We start from the raw sequence: 21,444 nt of genomic DNA, 5'->3' as shown, positions 1-21,444 counted from the left end.
GGAGACTTTAGCACACTAACCAGATCCCCAAACAACTCTCGTTACAGCCCTCAAATCAATTCTGGGTCTTCTCCCAGAGGGCGATGCAAAAAACCGAACCTCGGTAAAACCATTCCTGTAAAGGCAATTCCCGACGAAAATGATGCAGAGATGGTGTGCGAAGCTTCGGACTCTGGCCCCTCAGTCGTCCCACACTCTTTCGTCTCTCTCTACTTCTACTTCACGTCGCCTTATTCACTCTTCCACACAGCTCCATCAACCCTTCCATTTTGCTGCCAGTAGATGCCGCTTCAGGCACCCCAATGCATCTTCTACGATCCATTATTCGATAGTTTTGCAGCCCCACTTTGTGTCTCCCCCAGTTTCTCTATCTGTAAGTTGGGTTTGTGTTTATTTTTGTTTTCAGTTTAATTTTTAGCCACTTCCCTTATTGTCTGTTTGGTTACTGAGAAAATGCCCCTGATAGGAAGATTCTGAATTTTGAATGCCATCGTTTGTGACAGAAATATTAATAAAAAAATTGCCTTGGTTGAACTGGCTGATTCATTTTCACTATTGAAATTTGAAGTTTGAGTATTCTTGTGCTTGGAATGGAGAATTTTTTTTTTTTTTTTTTTGAGAAAAATGGAATGGAGAATTCTTATCTGTAGTTGTTGATATGTGTGTGAAATTTGAAGTTTGAGTATTCTTGTGCTTGGAATGGAGAATTTTTTTTTTTTTTTTTGAGAAAAATGGAATGGAGAATTCTTATCTGTAGTTGTTGATATGTGTGTAGGTAATTCAAGTTCGGCATGTCTCTTCCCGAGAGCGGAAGAAGAGGAGAAAGCCAATGACACCGGTCACGTCTAAGATAAAGAAAACTAAAATGAAGTTCTATTCGTAGGTTCACTCACTCATAGCCCTTGTAATGAAATGAATGTCATTCTTTAATGGTTTTGGTATCTCTTTATCAGGTCTTACAAGTCCAGGTTCAGGACAATGAGTGATGGCAATATCAGGCGCTGGAAGGAGGGAAAGCGGCACAATGCACATTTGAAGGTTTGACCGCATTAATACCATTTGCCATTTGGAATGTAACTATCAACTCTATCTGTTATGGAATTGAACGCCATATAAATCCCATCAAAATAATTAGCACATGTGAAAATGAATTTACATATAATGTTAAGCTCCACTTCGTTCGGAACTGTATATCGACTCCAGCAGTCTTCTTCAGGGCTGTAGTATCACCGTGTTAAATTTTTATTTCGTGTCATTATGGTTTCTCCCTTGGTTTTATTGACCCCACAGTATGAGTCTCGTCAAAGCAATTGATATGAGTTGGAAGTGTGTTAAAGTCTCTGTGTTTACCCATACAAACCATACAAGGAAAGCAGATTGTAAAATCACCTTTAGATTTATAACCTGCTAATGTCACTTGTGCCTTTTTAAATCAATTATGAAAGTCAAAGGAGTGATGCTGGATCTCCATCTCCTTTGGGCCTAGGTGATTAAGGAGATACTTGTTTTGTAGCTTATATCATCACGTATATGTGATGACTGATTGGGGCTTATGATGTAAATTGAAAATGAGAAACGCACTGCTCAATTTTGCTGCCTTACCTTTCTAGCCAGCTAGTACTCCGGTGCCCAGTGTCCTTGTGGCCTTTACTAGATTGCTTCAGAAGTCTTATCCTTCAGGCTAGAGCTGGTGTCGTCAAAAGCTGATTTTTGTTCTTGAATTTGCCTCATACCTTTCTCGGCCTTATGATCTAGATAGGTTTTATCTCTTGTATACCATCTTGTGTACTTGGGCTTTGTCTATCCTTATTAATACTACCCCTTTCTCTTCTTTTTTTTTTTTTAAAAAAAAAAAGGAAAAAACCTTTCTCTGCCTTTGGACCAAGAATACCGTGTTTGCTACCTAATCCAAGGATGTTGCTGTTAGAATGTTTGTTAGAGTATTTCTAAATTCTGTGAATAGTAATGAAATGGTTTGAGTTAAGATGTTTTATTAAGTTTTGGGAAATGAGAGAGAACAAGTTGGATAAAAATATTATAAAGTTAAAAGAGAGTGTTTGAATATACTTTTTAATATGATTTTTGTTTTGAGGTTTGAAAAAGATATATTGTTTTTTGTATTTTGTTTTGGAGTTTGTAAAAGTATTGGTTTTTTTTGTGTTTGGATAATGATTAGGTAATAATTAGATGAAAAAGTTAAGATTTGAAATTGAAAGGTATTTTGTGTTTGAGCGATGTTTGGGAATGAGATTATGAGAAGTTTTGAGAATTTCGAGAATTTCCTATGTCGTCTCCATGTCCAAATGTCCCGTAGTATATATAGTATTAAGCTATTTTATTTACTGCAGCGTTTTCTAGCTTGGGGTTTTCCCTTGCTCCAGAGGAGGTGCTGGAGATCCTATTTGCTTTTATTTTCTGTGTAGATGGGAAGGCATTAAGCAGGATTTATGCAGAGAAGGGAATTGATTTGCAGTTTGAAGGATAGCAAAGGAATACCTGTAATTCAAGTTGAAATTTGTTGGTAGTAATGTGCATGGGAGTGAATCTTAACATTGAACAGTTGCAAAGTTTTGAACTACAGAGTGAGAGAGTTGCCTTACAGTTATCTCACCTTTGCATTTGGTGCTGAAGTAGATCCAAGCTGGTGAGGAAACCAGGAGAGATTTAGAAGTTTGTCCAGTGTCGGTGGAAGTCATGCTACTAGTCAAAAGTTGGAAAGAATGTTCTTATTAGGAGCTCCTTGTTAAGTTTTTTTTCTTTCGTTCTTCTTTTTCTATATATTCACCTTTTGAAAGAAAATTCAAGAAGGGAGATGAATCTTAATTCTATCTGATTGGTCAGTACGAGACTAGGAGTTTGTTCTGTGAGAAGGGGTTTGGCCACTTGATGCTATGCACATTAGAACAATGCATGAAACCCTTCCAAATAAAAGCTTATAGAACGCTGCAAATGAAGGTGTGATGTTTTGGGGAAGAATTGTGAAATGTGGGGATCATTAAGAACGTGTGGGATGCATGTGCATAGGAGCATCTGCTCCTTACTCAATGTTGGGAGGGACAATCACATGAATGCCCTAAAATGCACTCAAAACATTGACACGATCTTAAGATAGAGATATTGAACTGTTAAGAGTTCACTAATGTGTGATTTTACTTTTATTTTTTTGCCTATTGTTAATATTTGACAGTTTCTAAAACTTACGGAAAAATTTTTCTTATCAAAAAAAATATGTGACAGTGTTTCTATCATTCTGGCGATTCAAAATATAAAGCTGCAAATCATGACTTGAAGTTATTTGAGTTTGGAGCAATGAATTCAGTTGATGAAATTAATGAACTGGTGTTGTTTAATGATGCAGTCAAAGAAGTCAAAACGCAGACTCAGGCAACCTGCCATCGTCCCTGTAGCTTATGCCAAAGTGATGAAGAAGCTGAATTTTTGTGGTTAACATATCTGGAGTCGGCTATAGGTTCTGCCAGCTCCTTGAATGAAAGAGGAATGAGTTCACCTATGGTCTTTGCATTTTTTTTCCTCCCTTTTTTAATATTTGCATCTCAGAATCCCTAGAGCCCGCAGGTTGTGGAACAAGTTTCTGTAGCTGGCTGATTGCTACAATTGATATGTTCAATTTGAGGCTATGGATCAAAATGATTAACGGTATCTTATTTGATAAACTAGTAATCTTGAAGAATTGTCTTTGTTGGGAAAATTTTGGGGGGATGAAAATAATGTTCAAACTAGATCTGACGGCTGGAATAACATCACCACTAATTTTAACTCTGATATACAACATCAGAAAGGTGTTGGAGAGGATAATGCTAATTGCTATGATTAGCAGACTAAGTTGTGGGAAATATATATTTCTCAAGGAAATAGTGAGAGTATGCAAAGGTTCAATGAGCAATAATCATGTATATTCCACCAATGCCTTCACTTATCCACCAAAATGAAAGGTAAATACTTTAGTTACAAAGTAATTGTGACGCCCCCAAATTCCGTTTGGGATCGGACGGACATTTGAAGCGTCGAGACATGCAACACAAGGTTACCTGCCCCCGTTCATGACATATAAGATGCAATGTTTCTAATATGCATCTAACATTATGCAATATTCGCAGCGGATAATTTTTTTCTTTAGCAATACTATGCACCAAATTGAAAATATCCCAAATGCTTAAAACATACTTCATACATAAAGACCCATTGAATAGATCACAACACTAGTCCAAAATGGTTATGATCCAAAAAGTACTAAAGATGCAACTCCATTGTACAAGTAGTAATTTACGTTAACTACTATATTAACATTGACGTCGCACCATCGCTTAGTCAACTGTGTCTAGTTGATCAGCTCCTGATTCTCCTTCAGGTCCTGTAACAAGATCTACCATTCGGGGGGAATGGTAGTTGGGACTACCAAAGTGAGATTTGATTACAAATCTCAGTAAGTTAACAAAAAACTTCCACACAAGCTAATGATGCATGCATGACAGTAAAAGCATAAATGCATAATCAAATTCATAAGTAATTAAAGCATAACTTGGCGTACAACATAGCATAATTGACATAACTTAAATTGAAATATGAACTGAACTTGACTTGACATGAACTTGATCTAAAACTTGACTTAACATGAAAAATACATACTCCACAGTTGTTGTGGCCCCATGTATTCTACGTGTAAATACATACTCCACAGTTGTTGTGGCCCCATGTATTCTACACAAACTTGACTTAACATGAAAAATACATACTCCACAATTGTTGTGGCCCCATGTATTCTACGTGTAAATACATACTCCACAGTTGTTGTGGCCCCATGTATTCTACACAAACTTGACTTAACATGAAAAATACATAATCCACAGTTGTTGTGGCCCCATGTATTCTACGTGTAAATACATACTCCACAGTTGTTGTGGCCCCATGTATTCTACACAAACTTGACTTAACATGAAAAATACATACTCCACAGTTGTTGTGGCCCCATATATTCTACGTGTAAATACATACTCCACAGTTGTTGTGGCCCCATGTATTCTACACAAACTGAATGTATTCAAGATGAAACGTGACTGGAAAACGAAAGGACTGGAGCCCTGACGTAACATAACGTGACTTGAACATAACTTGAAATACATGACCAACTTGAGATAGAAACATTTCGTAACATGACATAACATATAATAGACAACATATTTAACATGACATACTTGCAACAGTGAATATTACATAACTTGACATACATGTAATAGATGACATACTTAGCATGACGTACTTGTAAGGTACAGTAATACATGACAGAATATATTATGTAACATATAAAAATTGATGACAGAATAAATTCTGTATAATAGACAATTAGGTGATAACTTGGCATTGCATGACATATATGATAACACACATACATACACTGTAGTTCCTTTACTTAGCACACATACACAGTAGACTGCTAGTAAGTTAAAAGCTAACTTACCTCGATCTCCGCGTTTCTTATAAAATTTCAAGTGAGACCACGAGGAACTGTAATTAGTGATTCTAAAAGTTAGAACTAAATCACTAAATATTTGAAATATGGAAAATACTAACTTAAAGAGTAAAATTTTCATTTTACTCTCTACATGTGGAAAAATGACCATTTTACCCATAACTTAAGGATTTTGCATACTAACTCCAAAAGTTTCTAAAATTTACATCCCTCATGTAAATTTTGTCCTAAACTTAAATATCAACTCAGAAAAATTTAAAACAAAACACAACTATGAAGAACACACTATGGTCGAAACATCCATAGGCCATTTCCCTTTATTTTTGTTGCAATTCCTTCCAACTTCAAAACTCATGCTTAAACCAAAATTTTGCAACAAACATCTTTCAATCCTAAGTTCAAAACCATACTTAAAACATCCATTTAGAAAAAGCTAATAATCAACACCAAATTTTTTTGTAAAAAGATCCAAACACTTGAATCACAAGTTTTGACCTTAAATTAAAACATCTCCAAGAATTTCAAAAATCAAATCTTACTTCTAACATATTCATAATATCATCCTAACATCAACCATGCTTTAAATCATCAAACTAAAGTCACCAAAATCACAAAATAACATTTGGAGTTTTTTGGTTTTACATTTAGTCCAAAAACAGAAACTTTTTCCTCAACTAGTTTTGATAAATCTCTTGATCTATGACTTATAAATATATGATCTTCAAACCAAACCATTACATGGTTTAAAAAGATGTCCTAAAACATATACAAGCTTCTAATTCAAGATCACATGGTTAGAAATTAACCAAAACATAAATTTAGCCAAGAATATCCACACTTTGGCTTATCTGAATATCTCTTTGCATAAAATTTCATATCTTTGAAACTAACATCAAATATCTTCAAAATAATAATATAACATGTATATAAGATGTTTAGGATCCTCCAATAAAATTATCAAAGTCATTATAATAGGTTTAGACCACCAAAGAGTTAAACTTTCTCAAAACAGAAACTGTTTTTCCTCTTCCAGTTTCTAAGTTTCTAAATCTAAGAACATCTTTCATCAAAACCTTTAATCATGCAAAAATCCTCAACCAATAGTCATATATACATGTTAACAATACTCCATAAAAATTTCGGACCAATATCTATCCATTAGCTTGGTCAAAAACTCCAAACTATAACATATTCTCCAGTTTACTTCCCAGAATGACCTTTCTATAGTTTATACAATATTTTACTGACCAAATGATCTTCAAATGGGGCAAATAAGATATCCATGTAAACTAGACTCAAAAAGGAACAAGTTATATGAAGGAGACTTTATGATAAAACACTTAAAACAGCTTCGAAATTGGCGTGCAAAATATCTCCTAAAAGCTGTCCGAGAGAGAGTGTTTGATATTCTTTCAATGGAAAGTGTAAATGAAGATAATTTCGTGGGGAGAGGTGGCTGGAGATAATTATGGATGAGATATGGAAGAGATGAGGCTAGAGTTGAGAGTTGAGTGTAGTTTTCTCCTACCCAAAATATCTATAAAAGATTATCTCATAATATTCTATCCAATAGTATCTATAAAAAATCAACTTAAGATATTTTTATCTAATAATATCTATAAAAATCAATTCAAAATATTTTTACCCAATAATATTCATGAAAATTACCTCAAAATATTTCTTTTTATCTAATAATATCTACAGTTTTGAACAGACGTTTTGTCCGAAAATATGAAAAAATGTTATTGCGCCATAAGATTTTAAATAACCCTCCGACTCTAATGACACAAACCATAATACATTTTGACACTTCTAACTATCTCTAATAATTAAAAATACACTTCTGATACCATAGTAAATAATAACACTAACTATATAGTTAGACAAAAACCTATACGATTAATGGATTCGTGAAAACTTATGGGGTTTTCACGAGATTCTTAAAGTTAATAGAAATTTCACAATTGAATTTCTAGCGGGCTGTTACAGTAATTATATAAAATAATTTTACAGATTAATGTGGTTTGATGTGATTTGTAAGTTATTTTTACTGTTATTTGTGATTTTTGTGTAATCTATGTGATTTTAGCATTCCTCTTGATTTAATGGATACAAAATGCTTGTCTAAGGTTGATGTTGACAGATATGCTTTCTGACTCCGAAAGCAACACCACCTATCGGTATGGCCAAGAATCTCAATGGCTGGGGTTTCTGTCTCTTTTCCACTACGAATCACCAAGAACACAGAATTATCTTGGAACAAATTACAAGAGTAATTCGGCATTTGTTTGAATTTTTGGGCCTTCCAAAAAGTTCTTTGCAGGTAAGGGCCTATCCACTACCTGTCAAAACACAAGATGCCTCAAAAATACGTAAGAGCATTATCATTAGTTTGACCAAATTCATCCTTAAATTTGACCAATATCAATACTTTTTTACATTTGTCTATTTCATCAAAATTCAATCTCCACATTGGATTAGCCATTTATTCTCTATATAATAATAAAATATTATTAAATTAATAAATTTTTTACCTAATTTATTTTCTCACATTTTGTAATTCTACCAATTAAATGTTAATAATAATTATATTCTAATTAGATTAATATTAAAAAAAGTATTATTAAATGTTAATAATAATAATTATATTATATTACATTAATATTATTATATCATAATTAAATTAATATTAAAAAAGTATTATTAAATGTTAATAATAATTATATTCTAATTAAATTAATATTAGAAAAAGTATTATTCAATGTTAATAATAATTATATTATATTAAATTAATATTACAAAAAAGTATTATTAAATGTTAATAGTAATTATATTCTAATTAAATTAATATTAAAAAAGTATTATTAAATGTTAATAATAATTATATTCTAATTAAATTAATATTAAAAAAATTATTATTAAATGTTAATAATAATTATTATTATATTATATTATATTAATATTACAAAAAAGTATTATTAAATGCTAATAGGAATTATATTCTAATTAAATTAATATTAAAAAAAAGTATTGTTAAATGTTAATAATAATTATATTATATTCAATTAATATTAAAAAATATTATTAAATGTTAATAATAATTATATTTTAAATGTTAAATGTTAATTATATTCTAATTAATTTAATTTATTTGTTTGGAATGAGAAATTAATATTTTAATGTTTGATGAATGAATAGTGGTCTTCCATCTTTAGCTAACCACTGTAGCAAAAGTCTAAATTATTTTAGATTTGCCTAATCTAATGTGAAGAATTTTTGAATCAAATTGTATAAAATTTGACCAAACATCTCATTTAACCAAACCAATGTGGATGCCCTAAGAATAACGGGAGTAGATTTTAAAAATCTATAAAGACATGTTATTCCGGTGAATTTGGTTATATATGAGTCGTGTGTTATTAATCATTTTTAAGATAATTGATACATAGAAGATTTCCATGTCACGTAAGTGTCTTAGAAATTAGATTTGCAAATAGATTTTCTTGGTGAAGAGCATTTTCTAACTCGAAATCCAATTGGCGTGAGTTACTGTTACTGGGCTTTTGATTCTCGAGTTTCTTGGGCAACCCTCCCTCCTAATAGCAACTGTTTATGACGGTTGGCAGCCAATAAAATTAGTCTTTTGAATTTCATATCGTACCGGTTTGTATAGTAAAAATATATCATATTGGTTAGGAAGCCAGTATAGAAAAAACCCTTATTTTATACTGGTTAGGATTTTGGCCGTTTTGTCCATACCAGTCGAAATTTCAGGATGTACCGGCCGATATTTCCTCATTTACTTTTTTTCTTTTCTTTTTTTATATTTTAAAATACAAGCTCATTTTTTGACCTTTAAATTAGACTAAGTTATTTATAATTTATATATAATTTATTTATATATAGACTATTATTTTAGAATATAATTTTTATATATATTTAATTTATTCATATATCGATTATTCTGAAACAATATATAAAATAGTATCGATATCGAAATATTTCCTTCTAATATCTTGACCGGTACCGCCTCCCATATAGTATTCAAAATTTTGAATAGAACTCCTTTTTGGATGTATATATATGTATATATATTTCCTTTTCCTGATTTGACTGAATGAAGGTGGAGAGAGATTTCAAAAATAAGAACTATATGTAATTAATTGTGTTATTTTTTTAATATAAAATAATTATTTTGATTAATCACATTAATAGAGTGTGTAATAATATTAAATTTATGACTTAAATTAAGTGAAAAATGCATGGATCTCATATTTTATTTATATGTTGTAAATAAATTGTGCTATATGGTTTAAAATTATAAACATCATTTATCATATATAAATGACTCTCTCCAGATATATTATCATTCGCTTGCATATTTGTATAGTCTAAAATCTTGATTGTTGAAATTTTAGGGAGAGCCCAAATATTCCTTTCAGTCCAAACTCCAGATCAATAGGCTTTTAAGGGTCTAGTGTGATGTATTAGACCCTATTTGATTATATATATGATATAAAAATTAAATAAAATATTATTATAATATAATTTTTATTTTAAAATTAAAAAAATTAATTAATTTATTATATTTTATATACAAATTTAAAAATCTTATAATAATTAAATAAAATGAAATAATTTGAAAAAATAAACAAATCCTAAGATCCCAGCTCCAAAAATATGTAAATAAATCCTGGTGTAAGTTGTAACCTTTACGCGACAGGCTGTCACTTTCCCATTATGGATCGATCATACAGGAGCATTATTTCACTAAAAGTCATAAATTATTAGATATATATATTTGCCCTATTAAATGTACGCATCTTCTTTTTTTAAAAAAAAAATAAATATAAAATTTATATTAAAAAAAATATTTTTTTAATAATAAACTTTAATCATTTTAAAATAAGCACACTACGTTTATACAATTTATTACTATATTTAACATTATTTATTAATGTTACAAATCACAGTCATGTCATACTTTCATCTAATATATATCAAATGTAGCACTTTTATTTATCACTATTAAATTTTTCTCAACATTTTCTTAAAAAATAAAAAATTAATGAGTTATAGGAGTAAACCGAATATATAGTATATAAATTTTCTCAAGATTATTTCACAAGAGATTATAGTGTATGATTTTCTATCCCTGAGCTAGATTATTATTATTATTTTGATTTGTACTATCCACCATATTATATAAACTTATATAAAAACTATATCAATTAAAATATTATTATTATAAATTCAAATCCATCAAAATTAAATAAATTTCAAATAAATTTAATAAAATTAATATTTCAACGGATAGTTGGGTAAAAGTTATAGGTTGTCTTAGATATCAATTTTGCTGTATAATTATATCAATTGATAAGACAGAAAATAGAAAACTAATTTCTAGCAATCCTCCCTATACATGATTATAGAAGGGAAGATGCCTGTTGCGAGCGCCTGATGCAAACAGCGCACAGTCTGCATCATTTAATAAATATTTGTTTCCTCTCTCTTTTATTCTCTTTGTATCAATTTGACAGTTCTCCTCTTTCTTTTTTTCTAATCAATTATAAGTATTTATACAAACTCTTTCATAGATGTGCTTCGCGTCGGTCTTCTCCTATCATCCGGTTCGCTTTTTTTCTGTGCATCACTTCAAAGACCGATGCCACCATTTGTATTTATTCTACTATAACCTTTATGGCCATCTAACAACAAACTTGCATTTTTTATTTTTTAGTGCATTTTTAAGCATTTTGAATACTGCGTCCTTCTTTTGCTCCCATAGTTGACTTAGGTTAAGAGAGAAAAATTGAGAGCGAGGAGTTAAGAAGAAGGGAAAAAAACACACAAAAAAAAAATAAAAAGAAGGAAGGAAACGGATTAGTATATGAAGAAGGAAAAAAATAATTTTAGAATGAAAAGAGCTAGATTTTGCGACCCAGATATGAGAATGTGATCCAAAGACAAGAAAAGAGATTCAGAGAAAAAAAAAAAAAAAAGGCAAAAAAGGAGAAAGAGAAAAAAAGAGATTATGAAAAAAAATAAAAGAGATATGAGAAAGAAGAAAAGAAGTAAGAGAAAAAGATATGGAGCTACCATTTGTCCTTTATTATTATTTTTTATTCATTTCGTACATCCGCTTACATGCTAATTGCATATAGCCGACTGTACTTAGTAATTCTGTTATAGAAGTTTCTCCTTAGTGCAGAATGTTCAGTTTGAGCTATAACTATTGTCTTGAGGATGCATCTGTCACTACAGTATCCCCAAATTATTTAACCAGTCTAAAACTTATCTTATTGTCCAAATGTCAAGCTTTACTATTATAAATAGTTTCAAGTTATTTCTTGACTCAAACTCTTAACCTCAAAGCTTTGAAATATTATCTTTTATCAACTTGGCTACCACATTGACGGTACATCTATAGATTCTAAATTGACGAAGCATCCTCCAGTTTATTTTATTTTTTATATTTTAAGTATACTCCATAGTAAAAAATATATATTGCTTTTAGTAGGAAACACAAACCGAACCTTATTATAAAAAAATGTAAACAAAAATATTTACGCGCATTTTTATAGAAAGTCTGTTGAAAATTTATCTATTCGAGACTTCAAGCATTACTCCAAAAACGTAATATATGCTCTCCTTTTTTTCTTTTTTCTATTTTTCATGTTTTTGTGGTTCGTATGAAGAATATTAGAAGAGTCTTAGTAGGGTTATAAAGAGATTAATTACACAAAAATAATTTTATAAATTGACATAATTTTATATAATTTGTTTGATTTATTTTATAATAAAAATAATTTTATAATTTGATGAATCATGTCATGTTATATTAGTTTGTGAGATTAACTTTATATAATTTATTAATACATAAAATGTTTTTTCATATTAAAATAGATCTTATTTTCTTTTAAAAACATTATACTCATCATCCTCGTACCATATATCACATATAATTTATTTATTTTTTTCTTATCAAATATATAGTATGTAGATAATGATTAGAAGAATCTAATTAGTTTTAAAAAATAAAATAAAATAATATTATATATAATATTTGAAGATGATAAGTAATAAAATTTTCTTTTATAATTGAGAGGATAGCTAAAATACAAGAAGAAATGTTTGGGATCTCGATAATACGTTCCGAGCATTTCACCCTGTACTATATATTTTTTATTTAATGATTAACTAAATCATGTTTTTTATTAAAATTTTAATTTTTCTTTCGTAAATATTTAAAGAAATTTTAAAAATACATTAAAAACATATATGTATCAGAAACTTGGATCTCCGTGGCTGTATAGCCGCTCAAATACGGGCGCTACTGACTCATCCTTTTCAGCTGGCAAGATCCCATGCTATTGGAGCGTGTTTCACACGTACTCATATGATGGCGTGGGCTGACCAATTTTACGGCAGTCAGAACACAGTTCTTTGAGATTTGAGAAACTGAGTAGTGGAGTCCCAGTCCCTTGAGATATGAGCAACCACCCATCCCCTGATTCTGAAACCAATATTTCATACACGGAGAGTGAGAGAGCAAGCATTTCTTTTGGTCAGCTGCTGCAGTGAAGCATAGCACAGGAACTGCTTTTCCAGGTAAAACGATAATGTTTTTCCCACTTAAAATGCAGCATTGAAAATCTATAGAAGAGAAAAAAGAAAATTTTTCCCCTCTGGTAGGTCTTTCTACTGTGTGAGAAGCCCCTCTGCTTGAAGCTTTCGTGTTGATCTTCTTCTTCTTTAACTTTTCCTTTTGTTCCAAAGAGGTAGGGTCTTTACTATCTCATGTTTGAAGCTTGCTTTGACGTTTGGCCTTGATGGGTTTCGTTATCTCTGTCTAACGTTTTTGAAAGACAAGTTTGGGTATGAATGGTGTTTGGGAGTGATGGTACTTTTATTTGGTGACGTACTTTACCTTTAATATTCGATCTTAGAGTGGATTTCTGATATGGCTTTTTTTTTTTCCAATATCGTTTCTCTCTAAAAGTTCTGTACTTTTCGAAGCTTGATTTTGTTGTGGTTTTGGTGTTCTTTTCTGCGTGGTACAGCTTGCAACCTACTGCGTTTGTGCACTTGTTTCTCTTTGCGAAAGCATTCTGGAGAATTTGACTTTTTAATCTTAAGTGCGGCATGAGGGTGGAATAGTGTCTCAAATGAGTCTTCGAGTTGTTTTTCGGCCGGGAGCTCCCTTTTGCTCTGGAATTTTCGCACTTTTCTTCGTAAAATTGTGATGTAATCTTTGGCCCTTTGGGTTGTGTTTTCCTTGAAAAGTTTATGCCTCTTGCTCCTATGGCAGTAGATTTTTCATTCTACTACTTTTGTACGAGTTGCTCATCAAATTACAGGTTAATTTGTTTTTTTAATATTTTGTTTTTAATATTCTTTTTTCTTTCCATTTTTCTATTAGGGCACATTTCAATTTGTCGACACAACGTACGTCATTAGTTAAGGTTTTCAATTTCTTATATTTACGTTGTGTACATGCGCGTTCATGCATGCCTAGTTTGTTTGCGTCCATGTGCATATGTCTGTCTGTATGTTTGAAGCGAGCACGCTGGCTTCTTCTGGTCTCAGAACTGTTTGAATATTTGTGTGAGTGAGGTTGTGGTTGATTATGTGATTAAATCCCACGTTGAGTAACGGGGATAAGTGTAAGTAGTTGATATAGACCTAAATCCTCTGGCTTAAGCTTCTGGCTTAATAAGGTGGCCTCTCATATTGTACCATGCCCTCACAAAGAGACTCTTCATGATGTTAACTCACTAACTCACAAAAAGAAATCCTTCAAGAATAGTTTTGCAACTGTTGAATTGAAAACTTCTATTACATTATAATTCAAACAGTTTGTAAGAAAACCGTGTGGAATGCTTGGGAATTTTACTTATTTATCATTCCAAGTATTCGTAAGGAGCTCGAAATCTTAAGATCTCGTGCATTCAGATTCTGATGATGTCTCTTATCCTTGGAAGTCTTCCTCCATTTGTAGGTTTTTTCGGAAAACTTCATTTTTTCTGGTATGGATGGCAGGCAGGTCTATATTTCATTAATAATATGGTACTTGTAGTAATCATGCTGATTTAATATTTGTTATTCAAAGACTGTCTCATATTGTTATGTGATTGAAAAATTCAAATTCAAATGGTAATTTCTGTTCCTTTGTTCGAATATATTTTTTCTAGGTTTGCATTTGGGTTGGGTATTAATGATTCTTGGTTTGCTTTCTAGAATGTGATAATTTTTCTCCAACTCTTTGATGCTGCCCTGTTTGTTGATCTAGAGTGAAGCATTTATTTTTATGCAGATTTGTGTTTCTTTCAACAAAAACTACTGCCGAGGGCTGGGAATTTCATTATTTTGCTCACTTGTGTTGATACAGATGGCAGATAAGGTACTAGTGTTTTCTCAGAGCAGTCTTTGGGTGTAGAGCAGAGTTAAGACATCAAGTTCTTGTGAAGATGGGAACCTACTCCAATAGAAACACTATGATACCTGAAGCTACTGCAGGGGCATCTGTTCCACATTTTACCTGGTTTTATCCAGGGAGTTTTCTCTCTGCATCAAAAACCAGCTCAAATCCTTTTCAAGGAACCCAAACCAACCCTGAACCCGGTCTTCCTGTTGGTCCCATCCGAACAATTGCTGCTACAACTGAACCAATGAAGAATGTCAACTCAACTACTAAAACTGCTAAGGGTAGGAAACAGAAGAATTCTATGAAGGGTCCTAATCCAATTTCATCCAAGGCTTTCGGGCCAAAGCAAGCCAAGAAGACTCCCAAGAAGACAAAGGGACAAAGTATACCTGAAGGAAAACGTGAAAAAAAGATGATGATTAATATTGATATGGACAAAGCAGGCTTTGATTCCTCTGAAGTGCCGCCTCCATACTGTTCTTGTACAGGTGTTGCTAGATTATGCTACAAATGGGGTGCTGGTGGATGGCAATCCTCATGTTGCACCATTAACATATCTGAATATCCTCTGCCTATGAGCTCTACAAGGCCTGGGGCTCGCATGGCTGGGAGAAAGATGAGCAATGGAGCATATGGGAAACTTCTACTGAGACTTGCAGCTGAAGGTCGTGATCTTACTCGTCCAGTTGACTTGAAGGACCATTGGGCAAGACACGGTACCAACAAGTTTGTCATAATCAAGTAGATCTGGTTTGTTGCTGTATCTTAAAGATAATCACATTAACTAGTATGTATATGTAGTTTCTAAGATCTTTCCTACTTCTAGAACTTATTTGGAACAAATTGCTGCTTTGAATGGAGGAGCGTTCTTATGACATCACTTTCTTGCTTTACCATGATTGTTGTTGCTATCCTTCCATTGTCTTGTTGGCTTGTATTTTCCACGAGATTGTTAATATTGTTTCAAATACAAAATCAGGTAATGAACATGTATTTGCACTGATTACTTCCACCGTTGGCTTGTTTTCCAATTATTTAATTTAATGTCTGAATTAACTTTTTTTTATATTTACTCACATATACATTGAAATTAGAAATGTTATTAGCTTAAGATGCTGTATATTCAATGAGTTAAGAAAATTCAACCATGTTTTTAATGAGATGGTGGAATTCTGGTAGGGATTGCATTTGGGAGTACATATCAATGTCATATTTATGAATTACGTGGACTTAAATACCATTTATATTTACTTATCAAAAAAAAAAAAAAAATACCATTTATGAATTTCTTTTCATGCTTTTGCTGTGTTATCATTCAAGTATAATGTTCTGAGTCCGTGTAGGATATGTACAAGTGAGAACTGAACAACACTTTTCTCTCCTCAGTTTGTTGCTCAGGCTTCTTTGGAGGGGGAGAAAGGAAATGTCTAAAGACTTCTAGTCCTTTCTTCTCTAGTACACTTCCCTTCCCTCCTTATTTATGTTGATCAGGTTTCTTTGACAAAACAAAAAAGTAAAGGTATATAAAGTTAAATCCTTTCTTCTGTAGTTCTCTGACTGTTGTTCTTTGTTCATTCTACATTCTATAGAGCCACTTTTATATTTGGATGCCGTTTATTCATCAAAAAAAAAAATTTTGGATGCCTTCCACTGTTTCACATACAAAACTTCAAGAATCCTGTGGATTCAACTCTCTGGGGCATGAGTTTCGGCAGTAACAAGTGGGTTGTTTGGCAGTTTCATCTTCAGTGATTTTTATGAGATTTCTTTTGCATTTTTAGAAGGTTTTGTCGAAATAGTCTGAATGTATGTCGTACCATATTCACTAGGTACGAGCTAGTAGGATGATTTTACCGTTAATCCTATAAATGTATTTCTATTGGTTACAAAGATCCTTTAACTTCGGTAAAACATAGGAAATGGAATATCTGTTTAATATTTTTGTGTCAAAGCTGGAAAAACAGTTGTTGATTATTCCTTGTTCGTGGTTTTAAACTCAAGCATTAAACCCCTGCCTCTCGGCCTCCAACTTTCAGGTTCTCGGTATTGTCAATTTTTGTGCTTAGCATGTAACCTTGTTTTACACACACACACACAGATGGATAGGCAAACGCAAACATTGTTTTACATCTCATAGACCTGCACATCGATGCTGAGATTTATTTCTTTATTTTAAACTCTTATTAATTCAGATTCACACAAAATCTTAAACCAAGGATGAACTTGTTACTAAAAATGTTACATATAATAAACTGTGTTATTAACCCCAAAGGATTGGCCCAAGTGGTGAAAGCGTTGGTCTTGGGTTATCACTCCCTTCAAGATTCAAGGATCAACACCTCATAATTGCAAATAATCATTTGGGGCCACACCTTTGGTGAAAAGCCATGATTTAACTACTTCTATGTAGGAAAACTTCCGTAGATGCAGTGCACAGAACAAGAGTTTACTCTGCAAGGGTGAATCTGAAGGTTAGGACCCTGCCTTGAAGAGGTTCTCCCCAACATAAAAATTAAAAATTAAAAATAAATTAATAAATTGTGTTATTGTCTGTTTTCAAGCAGCTTTGCTTGCAAAATAAAAGATTTTACATAATAGAAGCTGTGCCAATGGTTTTGTGAGTATAGGACATTCTGTTCTTTATGACTAAAATTTTTTTAATCCTTTGTTACCTTTATTGATGTGGTACCATTCAAATGGTTCCATGCGTCAATCATTTAATAAACAGTTATTTAAAATTTGTTACGTTAGAATGTGTAACTAAATATGATAAAATTAGACTGAAGAGTAGCTTTGTTGTCGAAAAATATACAGTTTTTTAGTCTGATAAAATTCCATCTGCCTTGCCTGGCCAAACCTTAACATGACCCGCATTCCTTGCCATTTCAAACCTCTTGGACCTTCCAAGAAACTTAAAGACAGTACTAGTTTTTTGTTATATTTCTGTGCATGAAAACAAAAGTGAAGACAACCATGAGCTCAACAGGAAAAAGAAAACAGAGAGTGGTTTTAATGGTGATGCATTACAGTGTGAGAAATTCATGGGAAAACAATACCAGAAAAGGGTACCCAATCTTCTATTAACTTCTTAACAGAACTTCATGTCTGTGTTCACTTCTCTATATTACACGGCTCCACAGCATTACAATAAGTACGTACAGAGTGTTCTCTCCCATCAATAATAGGCTAACACTAAACTGAGACATGGCTACGAAGGAATTGGGAAATCTGAAGAAAAATAAAATAAATGAAAGTGGAAGATGATTTTAGAGGCTTGCTTGCCGCATTGTCCAATACACAAGGCAAGTTTTTAGGCTTTTGTTGCTTCTACGGGAGTTTTGGTCTTGCTGGCGATTATCTGCTCGTAAATGTCTCTTATTTTCAACCCGACAATGGTTTGGAAAAGACCTGTCCCGTTGTTACTGCCTGGGAAATCCGAAAGCTTCAACATTTGTTGGGTGACTTCTCCATAGAACTTCGTAGAGATGCTGCTTAGATGGCTTTCCACGTAAATTAGCTCATCTAATCTGTCAAATTGACCATCCATTTCCAGCACTGACACCTAGAAACAGGCACACATTACTGTTAATCAAGTCATTGGCAATATTCTGCAGCATCCATGCATCACAACCAGTTTTATATGATTCTGTTAGTTGATGTGCTTTCTGAGTTTTAGCAAATACAATCACTTAATCAAGATCATTAGAGAATCAGCCTGTAATTAACTGAGTTTTGACAATGATTTGTGCAAGAAATTAATTATTGAGAAGTGCTAGATTTATAAAGAAAATTATGAAAAGAAAGCTTGCAACTGACGTGGTTTGATTAAAATCAGACGTATTATATCAAGTCTAGTCAGTTTTACTGCATTCTTATTGTAATTCTCTTTATGAGCTAAACATTTCACTCAAGAGATGGGTACCTCGTGGCCGAAATAAGAGTCGGGGCCATAAGAAAACTTGATGCCAGGGTAGGAGCAAGTAAGCTTTCTTCCACATGGAATCCATGAGATGGAAGAACCTTCATCGAACAGGTAAACTGGGCTGAAAAACTCCACCCCTTCCTTCATTATCAACTTAACTCTCAAAATCTTCCCCTCGTTGTCGTCCGGGATAAGTTGGGTAGGCAGCACTTCAATCACTGCATCTGCATATTGCTTTTGTGGGTCTGCGCGCACACACACCAGGCATAAACACAAACATTCAGTTTCCTTTTTTGGAGGAATAGCAAGGCAAAGCACAGTTTTGAGCTAAAAAATGTGCACAAGCTAAAAAGGACTACCGATATATGCGTCAAAATCAGGCTTTCTGGCTTGGATACTAGCTTTGATGCTTTCGAGACTGTGTCCTCTCTCTGCCATGTCCCTCTGAAATTTACATAACATGGTCGTTCGGTTCAAAGAAATCAATTGAAAAGAAACTTTGATACAGATATAGACTTTCAGAGCGTGGTTACCTGAATTTTCCATGCAAACTTAACCTCATTACTGATGTCCAAGTAGATACTGAAATCCAAGAGGTCCCTTACTCGCGCATCATACCTAAATGTGGGCAAAGATTACTGATTTATTGATCTGAGGACGTGCATGGACATAATTATCAGAGAACTACTGCTTTCTTCTCATATGTTTCCTTGTTTATTTGTTTGTCAAATGTACAACGTAAACAAAATACAAAACAACAACATTCATAGGCTTTGACACATATAAACTTTGATTACTTAGAGTGGCCAGTTCGCAAACTGTTTAGCCCAAACACATAAATGGGATTCATTATTGGAGTTCATGTAAGTTTGTCTATGCCCTGCCTGCCCCCCGCTCGGCAGTTGCCAGGATAAGAACAGAAACATTTTTAAATTATAATAATACCATAATGTTCTCCTTTAAAAAAGTAAAGGAAAAAACAGCTAAAAAATTAACCCACATTCTCATAAATTCCAAGAAAACGACCAAAACGGTTACAGGAATCTTCTTTTTCTAAACGATGCAAGAATAATTCCAGGATTTTATGAACAACTGTTTGTGTATGTGAGAGGGAGAGAGAGAGAGGGAGAAATTTTATACTTACATGGGGTGCAAACCTTCAATTACTAGGATCTTGGGAGGCTTGATGAGCTCGGGAGGATCCAAGAGACCAGTAACATGATTGTAAATGGGTTTGTCAACAGCAATCCCATCCTTTAGTGCCTTAACCTGCTCATACATAAGATCAAAGTCATTGGCTCTTGGGTCAAGTGCAGTGACTCCCTTCTTTTTCCTTCCAGTTCTATCCAGAGAGTGATAATCATCCAAGCATATCACAGTTGTGGTGTCACTAATGAGGGTGTTGGAGTCAGGGTTGCCGCCCTTGGGTGGCTCTGCTGCACCTCCAAACACATTGGTCAGCCTCCTCATGAAGGTGCTCTTCCCACAACCCGAGTCTGCTGCCAGACCAATCACTACTGTCTGCGAGTTACCAACCGAGCATGTTATCACATACGGGCTGCTGGTGCTGCCTGATCTCTTGCTGGTTTTCCTTCCACTAGTGGTGTAGAAAACTACCTGTTTTTGGTGAAATCCCAAGTGGGTTTTTGATGGTGTGGAGATTGAACATGTGGAATGGAGGGACTTAGTTGTGTAGACTGGACAAATTGCCATTCTTTTCCCTCTGCTCAAGAATTAACAGAGACTCTCTCTGAGAGTGGAAGAGATGGTTGAATTGGCTTTTGGAAATTCTTAGTTAGTTTTGGGAATATAGATGGAATGGGTTTGGATTCTTGTATTCCTTCTGATTTTATATGAAAGCTTTGGAACACAAGTAAGAGAAAAAGGTAGAGGTTGATGGGAGCAGAAGGCCGTCTGGAAGGGAAGGAAAACGTTGGATTGGAGATGGGAGGCTGATATGTCTTTTTGTTTACAGGTTTATGTGACTACCCCTGGTTTTGGAAAAATTTGGAGGTAATTTTAAGGTGGCGTGAGGGGAGACATGGGTGGCCTACACCAATGGGAAATGGGTAAAATAGTCCAATTTTATTTTTCTTTGCCCAGCAAAACAAAAGTCATGGCTGATGTATTTCTTTAAGTTGCAGATTGCTTGATGATGTTTGAGATAAAAACTGGCATGAAGAAGCTTGGTGGTGATTAATTGTACTCTGGATGTTTGAAATACCACGTGGCAACAAGAGAGTGGCTGGTTGAAGATGAGGGGTGGTGGGTGTGGAAAGAAGGAGGAGAGATATGGGGCCAATAAGCTTACATTTCAATCTGGGACTCTTCTTCTATGAGAGTGTCTTTGTGTGGCTAGGATTTGGTCCTCACAACATGACTCACAAACTGTAAGATTAGAAATTAAAAAATAAATAAAATAGAGATAAATAAAAAAATAATAATAATCTCGCCTATAGAATTCTTTTTGGAATTATCATGAAAGCCTTCAACATCAACTATAATAAAAAAAATTATCGGTATTTAATTTATTTTAATTTTTTCTCATAATAATGACATAAATCTTTATAAATAAATCAATTGTACTCTGTGTGGAAGTTGGGTTTT

The 21,444-nt window shown here is 33.2% G+C and overlaps 3 protein-coding genes across 6 annotated transcripts; 2 read left to right on the top strand and 1 right to left on the bottom strand.

Moving 5' to 3' along the window:
* On the top strand, positions 1-3,691 carry LOC122289658. Its single transcript, XM_043096846.1, has 4 exons — positions 1-373; positions 776-879; positions 954-1,038; positions 3,359-3,691. The coding sequence occupies exons 1-4, from the start codon at positions 140-142 to the stop codon at positions 3,446-3,448; spliced, it is 513 nt and encodes a 170-aa protein (XP_042952780.1). The 5' UTR covers positions 1-139; the 3' UTR covers positions 3,449-3,691.
* Positions 3,692-12,930: 9,239 nt separating this feature from the next.
* LOC122288853 (protein BASIC PENTACYSTEINE7-like) lies at positions 12,931-15,795 on the top strand. 4 transcript variants are annotated; one of them, XM_043095649.1, is made up of 2 exons: positions 12,931-13,099; positions 14,880-15,795. In XM_043095649.1, exon 2 carries the CDS (start codon positions 14,959-14,961, stop codon positions 15,658-15,660), a length of 702 nt encoding a protein of 233 aa, XP_042951583.1. In that variant the 5' UTR covers positions 12,931-13,099; positions 14,880-14,958; the 3' UTR covers positions 15,661-15,795. The 4 variants fall into 4 exon arrangements, with proteins under 4 accessions (XP_042951583.1, XP_042951584.1, XP_042951586.1 ...); XM_043095650.1 differs by lacking the exon at positions 12,931-13,099 and adding an exon at positions 13,129-13,269; XM_043095652.1 differs by lacking the exon at positions 12,931-13,099 and adding an exon at positions 13,562-13,848.
* A 2,173-nt stretch (positions 15,796-17,968) lies between these two features.
* Positions 17,969-20,981, bottom strand: LOC122290290 (phosphoribulokinase, chloroplastic-like). The gene is made up of 5 exons (XM_043097920.1): positions 19,982-20,981; positions 19,371-19,455; positions 19,197-19,281; positions 18,838-19,082; positions 17,969-18,477 (listed from the first exon to the last, which is right to left on the bottom strand). The coding sequence occupies exons 1-5, from the start codon at positions 20,548-20,550 to the stop codon at positions 18,226-18,228; spliced, it is 1,236 nt and encodes a 411-aa protein (XP_042953854.1). The 5' UTR covers positions 20,551-20,981; the 3' UTR covers positions 17,969-18,225.
* Between the last annotated feature and the right edge of the window lie 463 nt (positions 20,982-21,444).

The sequence above is a fragment of the Carya illinoinensis genome, chromosome 12 (assembly GCF_018687715.1).
Source record: "Carya illinoinensis cultivar Pawnee chromosome 12, C.illinoinensisPawnee_v1, whole genome shotgun sequence".
NCBI classification, from domain to species: domain Eukaryota; kingdom Viridiplantae; phylum Streptophyta; class Magnoliopsida; order Fagales; family Juglandaceae; genus Carya; species Carya illinoinensis.
Note: the sequence above shows the minus strand (reverse complement) of the source record. Positions and strands in the feature narration are given on the sequence as shown.

Coding starts and splice junctions, on each gene's coding strand:
- LOC122289658 (XM_043096846.1), top strand. CDS start 140: ATGATGCAGAGATGGTGTGCGAAGCTTCGGACTCTGGCCCCTCAGTCG. Junction 374..775: donor CTCCCCCAGTTTCTCTATCT/GTAAGTTGGGTT, acceptor ATATGTGTGTAG/GTAATTCAAGTTCGGCATGT. Junction 1,039..3,358: donor GGCACAATGCACATTTGAAG/GTTTGACCGCAT, acceptor TTAATGATGCAG/TCAAAGAAGTCAAAACGCAG.
- LOC122290290 (XM_043097920.1), bottom strand. CDS start 20,550: ATGGCAATTTGTCCAGTCTACACAACTAAGTCCCTCCATTCCACATGT. Junction 19,282..19,370: donor AGTTTGCATGGAAAATTCAG/GTAACCACGCTC, acceptor TGTAAATTTCAG/AGGGACATGGCAGAGAGAGG. Junction 19,083..19,196: donor TGATTTTGACGCATATATCG/GTAGTCCTTTTT, acceptor GTGTGCGCGCAG/ACCCACAAAAGCAATATGCA.
- LOC122288853 (XM_043095649.1), top strand. CDS start 14,959: ATGGGAACCTACTCCAATAGAAACACTATGATACCTGAAGCTACTGCA.